The sequence below is a fragment of the Neoarius graeffei genome, chromosome 27 (assembly GCF_027579695.1).
Source record: "Neoarius graeffei isolate fNeoGra1 chromosome 27, fNeoGra1.pri, whole genome shotgun sequence".
Taxonomy (NCBI): domain Eukaryota; kingdom Metazoa; phylum Chordata; class Actinopteri; order Siluriformes; family Ariidae; genus Neoarius; species Neoarius graeffei.
This window is the reverse complement of record NC_083595.1, coordinates 8,079,785-8,096,829: the sequence shown is the minus strand read 5'-3', so window position 1 is coordinate 8,096,829 and position 17,045 is coordinate 8,079,785. Positions and strand designations below refer to the sequence as shown.

At 43.4% G+C, this 17,045-nt stretch overlaps 1 protein-coding gene across 1 annotated transcript in view; it reads left to right on the top strand.

Annotated features, from left to right (window-relative positions):
• rbm20 (RNA binding motif protein 20) overlaps window positions 1-17,045 on the top strand; it is a 143,202-nt gene that overhangs the window by 118,018 nt on the left and 8,139 nt on the right. The window contains exons 11-13 of the mRNA XM_060911416.1: window positions 2,753-3,254; window positions 3,882-3,992; window positions 6,688-6,809. Of these exons, the coding sequence (XP_060767399.1) occupies window positions 2,753-3,254; window positions 3,882-3,992; window positions 6,688-6,809 (735 nt within the window). The remainder of the gene's footprint in view (window positions 1-2,752; window positions 3,255-3,881; window positions 3,993-6,687; window positions 6,810-17,045) is intronic.

Sequence of the window (17,045 nt, the reverse complement as noted above, 5' to 3'; positions counted from 1 at the left end):
TGCGATGCAGCCCAGCCTCAGTGCACTTCAGTGGCATTTGGGAGCTCTGCGCTTTTCAATCTCAGAATGCAAGACGGTTATTGGACAAATACTGCGAAAACGCCCGCCCACGGACTCCCAGCCTCACAGTGGGAGGGACATGGCAAAGCTTTCCGCGAGGAGACTGGTGATTGGTGAAAGCGGCCGGATATTTTCTTTGATTGACAGCTCATTTCAAATATAGACAGGCAGCGGTGAATTTCAGTTCAGTCCCATGCGGATTCACAAGTGCTGTGGTGTATTGTAAGAGATCGGCTTACATTTCGATTTCATTCATGACATACGGTTTCTACCAGCTTTTTTAGTTTGTATATATTTTCATTGTAAATATAGTGTTGTCAAGTTTGCTATCTTAGTTCCAGAAATTTTGTTTATTTGAGTGACTGAACTTGAACTTGAGGGGGCTAGTCAGCTAGCAAGAAAGCTGCGCACGGATGCCAAGCATTGCTGATTTAATTTTGGCGAAGCCATTTGCCAGTCTTCCTTTCGAGGAAAAAATTAAAATTAAAGAGCAGGGTAGACCAACGCCTCAAATTGACTTGGTGAAAAAGGTAGGGAATAATACTCGTTCCTTTCAGCTCTCCTGGTACGAGAAAGTGAATTGGCTAACAGCAAGTGACCCACATCAACAACAGTAAATAGGCTACTTTAGTAATATGTCATGGATGGACCAAAAATATAGAATCTATTTAAAATGTTTATGCTGAGTATATTATATTGGAATATATATTTTTCTGGATATGAATTAAACACAGCTACAATTTGGAAAACATTTTTAAACAAAAACACAGCCGAGAACATTTCGCACTACAGACCTGGATTAAAAGTGAAGGGTTATCAAAGTTGTCAATAAAACATTTCTCAGTCAAAATAAGTAAAATATAGGGAAAGTGTCATTGAATGAAATGTGTGGCCCCCAGCTCTATGTTTGGCTCCCCAAGGTCAGTGCTTGTGCCTATTCCAGAACACTCTGCTGTTACTGCTGAGGTTCCTGACAAAGAGCTGCTTTCAGTAATGATCAATTTTTAAACAACATGCCACAATTTTAAAATATAAAATGTTAAAATATACCCCCCAACACCACCATCATGTATATTGGACAGTAGGCTAATGGGCCAAAAGAACCTGTTATTTCACAGTTTGTGACCATGCCAACAATCAGCCAGATCAGAGGCAAGAGTATGGGCAAAATTAATGTGTTTTTTCTTTTAAAATCTGGAAATATCGTAACCGACCAGCCTCCCCTGTTTGAAAGACTACCAGCCGCCACTGATTTATAGTTACATTTAATGTTGTGGAATGTCTCCGAAGCAGTTATGAGTTACTTTATAGCATTTATAAACGGCTGCTCCATCACCTATTTTTTTTCTTGTCAAAGCTGCTGTTATGGACAATTAACCAACAATATCTGACCAATCAGATGAGTGAATTCTGCCACTCTGTGGTGTAATGTATTTATGGGTACAGCTTAGAATGTTTGTGAACGCTGATGGCTTCCTGTTTGCCGTATTATGAGAGTGATTTGTTTATTTTTGTAAAATAAAAACTGATGCTTTAGTTGAGCCATGAAATAGCGAGTTTAACCTCCAACTCGACTGTAGAACTGTCAGTAATTCTGACAGTGTATATAATGCCTGACTGTAATGCTTTAAAATGAATATATATATCATTAGTAACGAGCAAAATGAATTAATAAAGCAGGCGGGGAAATAATATAAATTATTTATTTTATTATCAAGCACAAAACTGTCGCTAAATCGTGGTTTCCGGATCCCGGAAAAAGGCAGCATTGCCTCAGAGCTGATCTCGCATGACGTCATTTCGGTTCATCTGACTCCGTGCTTGTTTATTCGCTGAAATTGGATATTGTTGTTGGAATCTTACAAAAATAACGATGTGAAAGTGCTGCATTGTGTTTGGATGTTCAAATCCATATCCGACAGGATGTTCAGTTCACGAATTTCCGAGAAATTACACTAATCTAAAGCGGCAGTGGGTGGGGTTTGCGCAAAAGAAGCGGGCAGATTTTCGTGCCGCCTACTAATAACAGATCTGATTCATCAAGGGTTCATCACCACCAGAACGACCACATGGGAATTATTGGAGTAAAAAAGAAACCCATTTGGACAGTTCGTCGATTCCCCTATTATCACCCGGTTCGTATTTTCTTTCAGTAATTACCCTGAGTAAGTGTACATTTTAAAGATTATATTTCTGCATTTATTGAGATACATGTAAATATTTTCCCGATATTGTGCAACAGCCAGCTTAGAATAAAAATCCACAAACCAGTCTGTGTTTCCAGTTCTCTCTGGCTGGTGGTGCGCTATCGGCGCTGAGCGGGACCGTCGTAAACCGCCACCTGCGTCTCGTCTTGGGGGCTCAAAAAGATAACCATTTGCTCCGGAATATCCTTGGAATCCCAATCACGGTCGGAATTCTCTCCAAAATGTGATTCGATATATCGAGACTGGTCTAACCACTGCTGCGCACGGGAACGAAATCGATACCTGGATTGTTACACGTGTGCCGTCACGCACCGCTTCGGGATCTTCCGGGTCAGTCTCGGCAGATTCCGTGAAAATCTTGATTTATGGATCAGCTCTGGTTCGAAAACACATGGTCAATCAGCATAATGATTGTTGCTTTGTACAAGGAAAAAAGTGGGGTTTAGGGACATTACTGTACATTCACTTTATGATTTTATCCCCAGGTGGAGGAGTGCGGAAGCGGGGACGACACAGAGGGCGAGTGCTGGTACCCGAAGTGCATGGAGGAGCTTGTGACAGTAGACGAGGTGGGAGAAGAAGACGACTCGATTGTCGAGCCCGATCTCCCCGAATTGCAGGAGGAGGAGCATGAGGAGAAGGAGAAGGAAGAGGAGGAGCCTACACCGGCAAAGGAGGAGAATCAGGAGTCGGTGCCTGCTCCGGAAGCTGTAACGGAAGAAACCTCAAGGTCAAAGGAGCCGGAGTGCACTGAAGCTCCGTCCTCTCACATCTGCCTCTTCCCCAACCAAGAGTTTAAAAGTGCACTGGAGGAGACAGCAGAGCCGTGTGCATCTCTGACGCACACCGTCGAAACACACACAGCCACAGCACAGGTCGCACCTGAGAGCATGTCTGAGACGGAAAATGTCACAGACACGCACACGGGGAGGACGAGTGAGGCTGAGAAGAAGGAGACACCGTCTGGGGAAAAGAACCAGAAAAGAGGTGTGTGTGTGTGTGTGTGTGTGTGTACACGCATGCACATACACACGCAAAGACCACAGAAGAAACATAAAGACTCAATCAAGAATAAAAGGAACATTATACAATCAATCCAATTGTAAATGAGTGTACAGCTCGAACTTTAAACCGTTGGACTGTGTAAGAGATTATTAGCGTTATCTTGAAAGGAAACAACGAAAATAAATCTCGAAACGTCATCTCTGTCCATACTTAAAACAAAACCGAGAAGACAAGTTCGTGCCCCTCTCAGCTCTCGATTAACTTTAACTTTTGGCTCGTAACTTTATCTTTATTTAAACAGGTTCTGCCGCAGTCATACATTGTGTACTTTCGTTACCGGTTCTATTTTGGGAAGACTTGCTCAGTAATGTTATTAAATCTAAAAGCGGAGGTGTAAATTTGAGTTCTCCTCGCAGTTCCTCTTCTGTGTCCTCTGGCACAAACACGAAATAGCGAATCAAGCAATCTCTCATCCACTAAAATGGTTTGCCTTCTCCAGACCAGAAGGCAGCGTATGACATCTGGTAAACAGAAATAGACCAAGATTGACAAAACAGTCTGGCAAATTTTGTTCTTTAAGAAAGGGTTTTTTTTTTTTAATTTCAGAAGCAGTTCAGCAGACATCACAGCCTGCGAGTTCGCCACAGAGGATTGGCATTGAAGCTCCATCACCGTCACGGGAGCAGGAGAAGATCATCAGTGAACACAGCATCCCGCTAGGTAACTACACACTCGAATCCAGTTTCGAGACGTTTTCTGAATTGACTTGGACTCAGATTTGGCATTTGTACTTGGACTTTAGGACTCCGTTCAGACTGCACCCTGAAACGACCCATATCCGATTTTTTTGCCCATATGCGACCTGTATCCGATTTGTTATTGACAATCTGAACGACACAGATCCGATTTTTTCACATGCGACCCAGGCCGCTTGGACACGTGGTCCTAATTCCGATGCATATCCGTTATTTTCACATGCGACTGCAGTCTGACCGGACAGGCCGCATTCATGCGACCTACACGTCATCAACAAGAGACAAACGTCACTATTCTGCGTTGGCTAATCCCACCTCTTTGGTGGAAAACAACAACGTTTGGACGGTTTTCAGAATTTAAATAGACTTTGATAGAATTGATCAAGCTAATGGTGGATTTGGTAGGGACCTGGATGTTAAATCATCCTGTATTACGAGATTATAAGATTGTTCTGGAAATTTCCAGTAATTTGACACCTTCGGTCTCATTAGTCTGCTGCCCACATTAATCAGATTATTGTGTGAGTTCCGCCGCCACCGCCACAAAAACCACATCGCCAGGTCTCGCCTCATCTCCATGCTTTACTTGCAAACTTGAAGAGTGCGCTTTTTTTTTTGTTTACGTATTACGTAGATGTGCTTATTACCTGTCAATTTGCGCATGCGGGACACTTCTGGGTCGTTTTCCGTTCATATTGGAGATCGCATACAAGTCTCATATAATTGGTAATGTGAACGGCCTAACAAAAAAATCGGATTTCACAACAAATCGGATATGGGTCGTTTCAGGTTGCAGTCTGAACGTAGCGTAAGTCTTGGCATTGGTTTTCCCCGTTATAGTTTTCTCGAAAACAGTCAATGCGTGAATGAAGCTAACTATTTGAAGTAAAGGCTTGACTTTGAAAATCGTCAATTTCTTTTCAGTCTTTCGATTACGTTCATTATGTCTTATATTAAATATAGTTAGTTGTTTTTTTTTTCTTTTTTATCAGACATCTAGTTTTTGGGTTTGTTTACCTGACATGTTTCGACGTACGACTGTCGTCTTCCTCAGAGTGTCACCGGATGTTATTGGTGACGCATCTTTTATCAGCTGATGTTTCCGAAGGCGTGGCCTTCCTGTCTGGTTTGACAGGTCGGTCACGCCTTCTACTGTCAGTTCGTCCCCTGCAAGATGGCACTCCAGGTATGGGAGAGCATGTATGCTCCCTCATCCCGGTTGATGATCCTCGGGCTTCGCTTACGGATCTCCATGGCCTCCCTGATCCAGCGCTGATGTTTATCTTCTGTGCGGATGACTCTGGCATTCCCCCAGTCCATAATATGATTTTCCCTTACATCGGGGAGACAGGAAGGAGTTTCAACACAAGAAAAAATGAACATAAGAAAGAGTGCGAAAAGGAGACAGCTACAAGACAAACCCGAACAATAAAAGAAAAGGCACAACAGGAAAATTATAAGTCAGCCATAACAGATCACTGCAAAAGGGAAAATCATGTTATGGACTGGGGGAATGCCAGAGTCATCCGCACAGAAGATAACAAACATCAGCGCTGGATCAGGGAGGCCATGGAGATCCGTAAGCGAAGCCCGAGGACCATCAACCGGGATGAGGGAGCATACATGCTCTCCCATACCTGGAGTGCCATCTTGCAGGGGACGAACTGACAGTATAAGGCGTGACCGACCTGTCAAACCAGACAGGAAGGCCACGCCTTCGGAAACATCAGCTGATAAAAGATGCGTCACCAATAACATCCGGTGACACTCTGAGGAAGACGACAGTCGTACGTCGAAACATGTCAGGTAAACAAACCTAAAAACTAGATGTCTGATAAAAAAGAAAAAAAAAACTAATTTCTTTTCAGTCTCGATCTTGACTCTTCCATTTGGACAACTTGGCCTTGACTCGATCTTGGCTCGTCCTGGTCTTTGACTTGAATATGGCGGTATTGACTCCAGCCCTGACTCTTTCACCAATAGCTTTTCCACAATAAGCACTCATTAGTTTGCGTTATGCATCTGCGCTTGAGCCGATTTGAACCCAAATCAAATAAATTAAACTTGGTGTCTGGCCTCTTTGTCATCACGTCTCCAATCAACATGCAAGTTTCACACGTCTAATGTCTTCTCTTCGATCGATGAATGAATGAATGAACCAACCAAACTCTCGTCACCAAAATTTATTCTGCTCATTTTCCATGCCGTATGAAATCCATTAACTCTATTTTTGGTCCAAAAGCATTACTTTTAATAAATGAATGGACCAAAAATGTACCGTAAATCCTGTAGCTGTATCTCTGCCTGTGATGTACAGTGAGAAGGAAGCAAGTATGATACGCTCATGCTTTTATTTGAGAAATCCAAGAATAGTAATGAAAGTCAAAGCAAAGGTCAGATCATAGACGGGCTCAGCACACGGGAAGTCAGGAAAACTTGGAGCGCAGGACTCGGTACGGTACGATAAGACACGAGGACAAGACACAATTAACCTCAGACAGCTGACTCACACAAGCATGCGTCCACACGCGCGTACACATGTGACCTTATGCCAAACATGTGACCTCGTGGACACGAGTGGACACGTGGTGCAATAACTCGTCCGACTTTGTGTACGTGAAGAGATGTGACCATAATAAACACTCACTCTGTTGATTTAGGTGTGGAGTTCATCGTCCCCAGCACAGGCTTCTACTGCAAACTCTGCAGCCTTTTCTACACCTGCGAGGAGACGGCCAAGACCACGCACTGCCGGAGCACCGTTCACTACCGCAATCTGCAGGTCTGCAAACAAATTGTACAGAATCACACAAGTCGGAGACGGCAATCTTACAGTTCAGCCACTTTTTCTGGATTAAGCTTTCCAGACAGCGAAGCCCACCAAATCGCAGACACTGGGGCGCCAAGTCGAAAAGACAGAGGTCAACTGATTAATACTAACCATCTGCGCGCCACACACACACACAAGTGCACGCATCCAAGTGGCTTTGTGTCAGCTGTGTAAGATAAGTAGGCTGATAACAGTAATGGCATGCCGAGGTACTGAGCACTGGTGCTCGGAGACAGATTTCATTACCTACTCCATCAATACACCACGCCGTTATTAGTTATGACAAGACGAGCTCAGCGAGCTAAAAGTGGACTCGAGGGGACGACACATGAGGACATGCGGGTTGAGACAAAAAAAAAAAAACCAACAACTCTGAATATAATATCAGAAGCACAAAACTAAATGTTTGAGTAAAAAACAAGCAAAAAAAACCCAACCACACTCATGAATATACATACATGTCAACCTATACGGAATGTCCGTATTTTATACGGATTTGATTCGATAAACGTAGTATACGGGCGTATAAATAAAGTTTAAAAAAAACTTCAATATTTATTTAGACCTATAATCAATTCCCACGATGATAAAAGAGCACGTAACATTTACAAACGTACTGTACGCCACAGACAGCCAGTAAAGAGTCTTATGAAATCGCGCGTTATCTTGTGGTAGCGAGACTTCGTTCCACTTTTGATCATGCGCGCACCGCATTGCGAGAATCCCGCCAACCGTGAAGTCATAGACATATAAACATAGACGCCGCCTTCTGCGTAGAATCATACGTCATCCTCGCCGCCATATTGGATGTGGCAAAGTGGAGATTCTTCAACCATCTCTGGTATAGCGTCTAGACGGTAGCCGAGAATAAAGATGCCTCATTCATGTGCTGCGTTTAACTGTACCAACAGGTTTACCGTCCAAACGAGATCACATGGGATTACCTTTCACAGGTGAGACTGGAAAAATACTTTTCATTGTATTTGGTCATTATAACGTAATTTTACGAACAGATTTTCCTGACTTTGTGGCTAATATGAAGTCTCGCGCGTAATAGCCGCCCGGTGAAACCTGTCTCCAAACAACGAAGTATTTCCTTCGTAACTACGCTGATACTGTAACACTTTGTGTTTTTGTCAAACATTGGAGCTTTGTATTCATTCTGAAGGTTTATTGTTCTTAATATTGAATAAAAAGTAACTGGGATATATAATTGTTAATTATCATTCAAATTTTCGGTAAATTATTTTAATTTGCATCTTATACGGATTTTGGAGGTTGGTTATACAGGTTTGATTGACCAAAGGTTGACATGTATGAATATACAAGACGTTTTTATTGGCGTTCAAACTTGCATACACGTTCGGGTGCATCAGTTGCCGTCACTTTCATAAAATCTGATGCATTTTGGTTTGGGTGTTCCTTTTCACCAATAAAGACATCCTGTAAAATGTTTTGACCATATTCTTTTTTTTTTTTGTAATTTTCTCTTTATTTAGCCATCAGGTCACATCCAATAGAGCAGGAGTGGGCAATTATTTTTTCCATGGGGCCACATGAGAAACAGAGAATTTTGTAGAGGGCCGGACCATAAGGCTGAACTAAATTCTGCATAATATTAATTGTATTTCTTTATATAAAGCAATAAATATCATTGTTTTTACAAGCTGCTAAGACTGGTAAGAGTCTGGAAAAAACGAGGTCGCCTTACAAAAAATGTCATTTATTCAATCAAATTTCCCAAAACAATGGTTAACAAAATGTGAACGTTCGTACCATTTTTTTTTTTTTTTTTTTTTTTTTTTCAGTCACATTCACCCCAAAACACAATAAAGACACCACAATATTGTCTTTCTACTCCAAATATCAAACAAGATACATGATATTATAATAATGATGCCCACATTTGTAGTCTAATCACCTCATTTGGTGTTTTTTATTTGTTCAGTGAGAGAAATCTCGTCTCTGTTGGTCTTTAACGAGTGCATCAGAGTCAGGTTGAATGTCTGAGGTGGAGATGCGAAGCACAGCTGACAGATGATCATCAGTCGATTCGGTGTAGGTATCAGATCTACAGATCGGCTCGGGCTCCGGCGCCTGCTGGTGACGTCACACTGTGTGATTGGCTGGACCGTCTGAAGGATGACGTACAAGTTTGTGGTTGGTCTGGACAAATTACGGAAGTAGTTATCGTGGGATTAGGTTTCGTGGGATTTCCTGTCATGTTCATGTCGCGCGCGTTGCGTTTTTGTTGAACACAACTTCAAAATAAAAGCAATGCACATTCAGTCCATGCATGAGGTAAAATTAGAAAATACGTTTATTTTGTAATTTCTAATTAACCTTGCGCGGGCCGGTCAGAATGAACCAAAGGGCCGGATGTGGCCCGCGGGCCGGAAGATGCCCAGGTCTGCAATAGAGGATATTATCCTTCCATTTCTCATTTCTTTCTTTCTTTCTTTCTTTCTTTCTTTACACAGTAGTTTCCTTTGCAAAAACTGAAATAGGTAAACAATTCAAACCCAAATAAAACCATTTCTAGCAGAGAAAACCCAAAAAATATCCATCCATAATCGTCACAACATTGTGTGCCTGGGCCATTTTTTGAACATTTTTATATACAATAAAAACAGTTAGAACATGGGGTAAGTTTCACTGTTTTACTTCGAAAAGGATTAAAGAAAAAGAAAAGTGACGTGCATACATACATTACAGTACAGGAAGATGCCTCAAGCAAAATCTGATCTTAAACCCACTTGTTCAACATACCCAGTCCATCGAAGCCAGGTTCTAGAAAAGTCGTCAGTCTTTATTTTGAGGGAGTAAGTCAGCTTTTCCATTGTGTACGTATATATCATGAATTACATCTAGCCATTCTCCTATTGTAGGAGGGTCTGACTTTAACCATCTTCTTGATATTATTTTTTTACTCGCCACCAGTAGTATAAGTAACAACTTTTTATCCCAGTAGTCCCAACATTCATCTCATTATCTCATTATCTCTAGCCGCTTTATCCTGTTCTACAGGGTCACAGGCAAGCTGGAGCCTATCCCAGCTGACTACGGGCGAAAGGCGGGGTACACCCTGGACAAGTCGCCAGGTCATCACAGGGCTGACACATAGACACAGTTAAGGTGGGGTTTACATTAGACCGTATCAGCGGATCATCAGATTAACGTTTTTAAAACGATTAGCGTGCACACAGCAACGCCAATACACGGATACGCTCGGCTCCGCAGGCATCCTGCGCTCCAAATCACTCCGCCCTGAACAGCGAGTGCCCTCTGGAGGGTGCGCAGTCCGGCCCTGCGCAGCTCACAGAGCGCGCGAGTGAAGCGCACGAGCAGTGATTCGGGACTGAGCTGCTGTGTGTGTGATCCCAGCGCATATCACTTACCACTTGCAAGTGGAAGGATGGCAAGCCTAAAGACAATCATAACTACACAATGGGCAGTATTTGCATCAGTATTTGCAGTATTTTCATACTTTTATACTCTTTAATGAAAGGTGATACAAGGCGGAAGTCCGCGCCGTTTTTCAGCAGTCGCGTCACATGACCAACGCCAGCGAATCAGGAAGGTGGACGTCACAGTGACGTTGTCCAATGACGACGCCAGCTAGAGCTCAGCACAGCGTATCCGCGTATTCTCAATGTTTACACAGCACCGGACCAGACACGATCTAGATTGAATACGTGGACGCTGGCGGATTCCCGTTTCCCGGCGTTTCCAGGCGTTTTAATGTAAACGGACAGTGCATCCGCGAAGAAAACGAGACAGATACGGTCTAATGTAAACTTGGCCACAGACAACCATTCACACACCTTCACATTCACACCTACGGTCAATTTAGAGTCACCAGTTAACCTAACCTGCATGTCTTCGGACTGTGGGGGAAACCGGAGCACCCGGAGGAAACCCACGCAGACACGGCGAGAACATACAAACTCCGCACAGAAAGGCCCTCGCCGGCCACGGGGCTCGAACCCGGACCTTCTTGCTGTGAGGCGACAGCGCTAACCACTACACCACCGTACCGCCCTGTAGTCCCAACAATCAAGTGAAATATATTTCCCAAGTATAAAATGTCAAATCTACAAGGAATATCTACTTCAAAAATCTTGTTCAGGTGAAAGTGGATGTCTCGCCAGTATGGTGTTATTATTGGGCAATCCCAGAAAACATGAAAGTGATTGGCCTCATTTGCCCCACAGGCCCTCCAGCAGGCAGTGCTAGATATTTGTGTGCGCTGCTGTAATGGTGTTATAAAACATCTCGATAAGTTTTTCCAGCTATATTCACGCCATGTGTTTGAGCATGTTGTTCCCTATTGTAGTTTCCACAGATTTCCCCATTCTTCTTCAGATATTGGAAGATTACCTTCCTTTTCCCATTTATCCTTAATATATAGAGTGTTGTCTGGACTATCTTGACGTAATGCCTGGTACAATCTAGATACAACCTTCTTGCAAGTTATTGAATTATTAGCTCCCTGGAACACTTCTAAAATCCCTGTCTTTTGCCCCTCTATTGCTCTAGCTATATGTTCCTGAAAGTATCGCCTAAACTGAATGTATCTATAAAAATCTTGGGGTTGTAATCCATTCTCTTGCTGCAACAACTCAAAGCTCTTAAAGTGCCATTCCACCATCGGATGTATGACTAGACAGAGAAATCTTTTCGCTTCAAAATGATATATCAAACATCATTTTTTGACGACAAGTATATTAATTTTGCGACCAAAGTCCCCTACCCTTTTAATTTCCGCGCGGTAGTGAAACGTGATGTCATCGGCAGGTTCCCTTTCTTGTGTACCACGTCACGTGTGACGTGGCACAGATTATCAGCAATGGCGGATAGAACGCGATTTCCACTTGTCGATTGCTGTGCCGATATTCACCATCGACCGTCTCCTTTGGGCATCACTTGCTATTTTCCTTCGCTTCTTTTCCGAAGCTGACAATCGCGTTCTATCCGCCATTGCTGATAATTTGTGTCACGTCACACGTGACGTGGTACACAAGAAGGGGAACCTGCCGATGACATCACGTGCGGAAATTAAAAGGGTAGGTGACTTTGGTCGCAAAATTAATATACTTGTCGTTGTCAAAAAAGTGTTTGATATATCCAGGCGTGCAAACGGCGCGCTTTTCGGCGCATTCTGCTTTTTCCCCGGCATTTTGGGCGACTTGTGTAATTCGTGCAGATCCGAAGAGGTTTTTTTTGGGGGGGGGGGTTTGCTCTCAACAGCCAGCCGCTGTGTCCGGGGATCAGGTCGTCAAGGCCCCTGCCTTCGACTGCCACCCAATCCACCCTAGGGTTAGGGTTGGGTAGGGTTAGGGTTAACCCTAACCCTAACCCTATGGTCATGAGCTTTGGGTAATGACCGAAAGGACAAGATCGTGGATACAAGCGGCCGAAATGAGTTTCCTTCGCAGGGTGGCTGGGCGCTCCCTTAGAGATAGGGTGAGAAGCACAGTCACTCGGGAGGAGCTCGGAGTAGAGCCGCTGCTGCTCCACATCGAGAGGAATCAGCTGAGGTGGCTCGGGCATCTTTTTCGGATGCCTCCTGGACGCCTCCCTGGGGAGGTGTTCCAGGCATGTCCCCCCGGGAGGAGGCCCTGGGGAAGACCCAGGACACGCTGGAGGGACTATGTCTCTCGGCTGGCCTGGGAACGCCTCGGTGTTCTTCCCAAGGAGCTGGCCGAGGTGTCTGGGGAAAGGGAAGTTTGGGCTTCCCTGCTTAGACTGCTGCCTCCGCGACCCGGTCCCGGATAAAGCGGAAGAAGACGAGACGAGACGGGTTTGCTCTCCGGTAATCCACTCTGGTAGTATTGATAGACCCGAGTACTGTGCAGACCATACAACGTTTGGTTCCCCCTGGTGGATATATGGAACCATTGACAGCAGAGACAGTAAGATTGACAGTGTAGCTGCTGGCTGCTATTATAATATTTAACAGCGTTCCGTTACAAACTGCTAGCTGCTACACTGTCAGTGGATGGAACCGATGGCTGGGCAATCTGGTTGCTAAGGAACGTGACTCCTGGGCTTTTCCTCAGATCAGTGTGTTCATTTATCAACTTGCTGAATTTCATCTACTAGTGTGTATTTCTTTGGAGCCTCGGTGACTGGGAGTAAACGATCAGCGTTGAAGTGGAAGTCATTTACTCGTCTACAATCAAAGCGTGTTAAATATAACATAAACTTTGTCTCTCGTAACCTAGCCTCCTTCATCTAACCATATTAGCCATGACCTATCCTTGGGGTAAAAAACGCCTGAAAAGCGTAATGTTGTTTGAGGAGTTGCATGATGACTGTATATGTTCTCAACATAGTGTCTACATGGGTTAATGACTATTGTTTTTTGTTCCTAGATAATATTTAAGTGCCGTAATACCGTTCTATACGTGCAAGAATTGGTCTTATTAAAGCTTGTGGCTGTCTGGCTTAGTTAAAATGCTAACCGTTAGCACCCGACTAGCTGCTATTTTAGAACATCGAGTGATCAAATGGTAATGTGTAACCCATGTGTGTGTTATGAGTTCGTGGTGCATACATCCAAGGCACTACACAAACTTCAGGAAGTGGCGAAGAAAAAGGAGTAAAGATGGACTGACTTTGGGGTGGGGAACTGAAGATGGATTGGTAACTGAATTAATGAATAATAGTAATTAAGAAATGTTCTGTTTTGTTGAAACTGTTGTCTGACTGATATTGTGTGTGTGCGGTGGGGGGTCCGCGTCGCTGCGCTACCTCACTCTTTTTTGACCATGGTTGTGTTTGCATCCCTGTATATCATTTTGAAGCTAAAAGATTTCTCTGTCTAGTCATGTTGTCATAAAATATATTGTATTTTATGCCAAAAAAATACATCCAATGGTGGAATGGCACTTTAAGTGTGCCTTTGTTTACAAATGTGTGGTAAGTAGTAAGCGTTTTGGCCATATTCAAAAGTCTAATGGTGGCACCATGAGGTTCATTTTTTGCCAAAAAAACGCTTCTTTTATGTTTTCGCGTGAGGTTTGAATCACAATGTTGGACTCCATTTATTGATTCCTTGTGACCCGGAGATCATGTTAAGAACCTTTGCAAGGGATTGAGAAGCATTAATGTGATCCACACTAGAGCCCTGCACTCCCGCGGGACCCGACGCAAAGCAGTGCGGCACGGGACAAATTTTGAAAGCTCATTGCGGGCGCGGGCGGGAGGGGGAGTGCACAATCCGGGAGCGGGCGGGAGCTGCAGTCCCGCTAACTAAAAACGTGTTTAAAATAAAATTTATAAATTATTAATTTATGTCTATCGTATATAATTTGTGCTGGATATTTTATTCGGCATTAATAAAAACATTGTAAGACGCCTAAATTTGCGGATGTGGTCTAATCTCGCGTACGTTTCCGATTCCTTTCCGCTCTTCCGTGTTTGAGATCTCCGATCATGGCAGAAGAGCAGAGCTCCTCTAGTGAAGCTCACAGTGCTTCAGAAGTAAGTGCTGCTTTAAAAAGAAAGTAGGGGGCGGGGCATCATCACGCTGTGTCTTTAAATTATATTAATTTCTTATAGGCCTACTTGTATTCCCTAGAATGTAAATGTGAGGAGTGACATATATAAGCTATGTGCAATGTACAATATTTTTAATATCCACTGTAGATGTGTTGGGTATCTCTGTAAAGCCTCAGCTGCGCATGCCGCCTGGCAACGCGCACCCTCGCTCCGTGCGCTAGGTGAAGGACCGGTCAGTGGAGAGCTCAGTATGTTTAATTCCCCAAGCCAATGACAAGAACTTTCGTGAGAAATAACGCGAACGTCTGCGTCATGCGGGATTTGCGGGCGGGAGCGGGACTGCACAATGCGGGGGCGGGCGGGAGCGGGATTGAAAATTCTGTCCCGCGCAGACCTCTAATTCATAATACATTCGTATTGTTTCAAAGTAGTTGAACAATGATTCAATGAACAGCTGAAACTCAAACTGTGCTTGATAATATATTTAGAATATGGACTAAAAATGTGTATCGAAGATATTTGGTATACTCCATAAGGTGCCATAATGCTTCATGAAAAGTGATCGAAATTTTGTCATAAAAGTCATAAAATAGCAGCTTTTTCCATAACTTTGAGCTCCTGGTGCCACCATTACACTTTTGAATCGTGTCAAAATATTTCACCCAGTGTGTTTTCTTACCAAAAGGAACATAAAAACAAAAATGCATCATGATCGGAGGAACTTTTCATTTTTAGGGGGCAACTGATGCACCCTAATACACACGTGTGTGTGTGTGTGTGTTTTTTTATAATAAAACAGTTATTCCACAAACTCGAGTCATATATGAGCCGATAGGCAATGAGGCGCGTAGCACCAAGTTGTCTATAAGCCATGTACGACGAGATTGAGTGGAATAACTGTTTTATTCTATCCACATTCACTGGATTTTAAGAAACGGAGTATTTTTATTTTTTGCAACTTCAATAAATAAAAACTTTATACAAAACGTCCGACAAAATCATTTCCGCTTAGAATGTAAACAAACCGGCAAAATGACAGGAGCAATTTGTGAAAAATGCGATGATAATTCTTGAAAAAAAAAAAAAACTTCCATATTTTGTGGCTTTTTTGGGGGGTTTTCTTCTTCTTGAGGGTTTTTTGGCGGTTGGCAGACCAACTTAAAGGTGCATTACCGTTACAGACTGGGCTGGAGTGTGGAACAGGAGATATTGTGGGGGCAAACAAACAAAAAACTATGTTCTTTTAGCTATTTCTGTTTCTTTTAACTCTTTGATATATATATCTCATCTCATCTCATTATCTGTAGCCGCTTTATCTTGTTCTACAGGGTCGCAGGCAAGCTGGAGCCTATCCCAGCTGACTACGGGCGAAAGGCGGGGTACACCCTGGACAAGTCACCAGGTCATCACAGGGCTGACACATAGACACAGACAACCATTCACACTCACATTCACACCTACGCTCAATTTAGAGTCACCAGTTAACCTAACCTGCATGTCTTTGGACTGTGGGGGAAACCGGAGCACCCGGAGGAAACCCACGCGGACACGGGGAGAACATGCAAACTCCACACAGAAAGGCCCTCGCCGGCTACGGGGCTCGAACCCGGACCTTCTTGCTGTGAGGCGACAGCGCTAACCACTACACCGCTGTGCCGCCCTGATATATATAAAAAATATAAAAAGGTATTCGTTTTTGTTTGGAGATTTATCATTATCATACTAAGTGTTCGTGTAATGACTAATTAAACAGTCCTGAAAGTGCATTTTTCATCCTTAATAGTTCCACCAAAGACAAAAGACAAGGATTGGCTCAAAGATATTTTTTAATTTCTTACCCGTACAGATAACAGAAGAACATATGTACAACATAAATAATTCTTGTCTGACCAGAAAGATCATTCAAGGAGTGTAAAAAAAAAACCCTTTATCTTTGACACCAAATCCATCTTCAGTGCTGCGTTCGAATGAACTCCGAAGTTGACTGATCTAAAGCTGTTTACTGTTGATGCCACGAGCGGCCATGTTGATTTTCCGTCACGTGGTTGAGAAGACCTTCCGAGTTGGATTTGCCAGCGGAGAGGGCGTAATTATAAGTTCCGAGCTTGATTTTTACATAAACAGCTGTTTGCGTGTCGAAACAAAATGCAGTGCAGTTATTCACAGAATTCTTCATATATTCTGCGAAGTCCAATAATCTGACGCACACTACCGTTCGTTCCACTTTCCAAAACCATATTCCTCCGAGTGCATTCGCTCAGGATGTTAGTTTGTCTGTGCTGACTGAAAGCCCAAGAGATGTAAACACATAGCACACCGAGGAGTGGACTAATGGAATAATTAGTGTGAGAATGTGTGCGTTTATAACGCTGTGGCCTTTACAAACCATTAGTGTGGGGAAGGCAGCAGGCGCTGACTGGCCGTGTGGTCAGGATCGAGTTCCCTATTAGTTCCCCCCACACACACTGCAGACATTCACAGCATGAGGATCAGCAGCTGCTCTGTCACTCACAGCTCTGTCGAGACAGGAGTGTGACCCAGAAAGAGACAGACAGACAGACAGACAGACAGAGACCCTGTGTCCGAAATCGCTCACTCATTCACTACTCCCTGCTCCCTATATAGGGAATTACTGTATAGAGGACTATATAATGAGCTCATTGGTAAAATGAAAAAAACGCT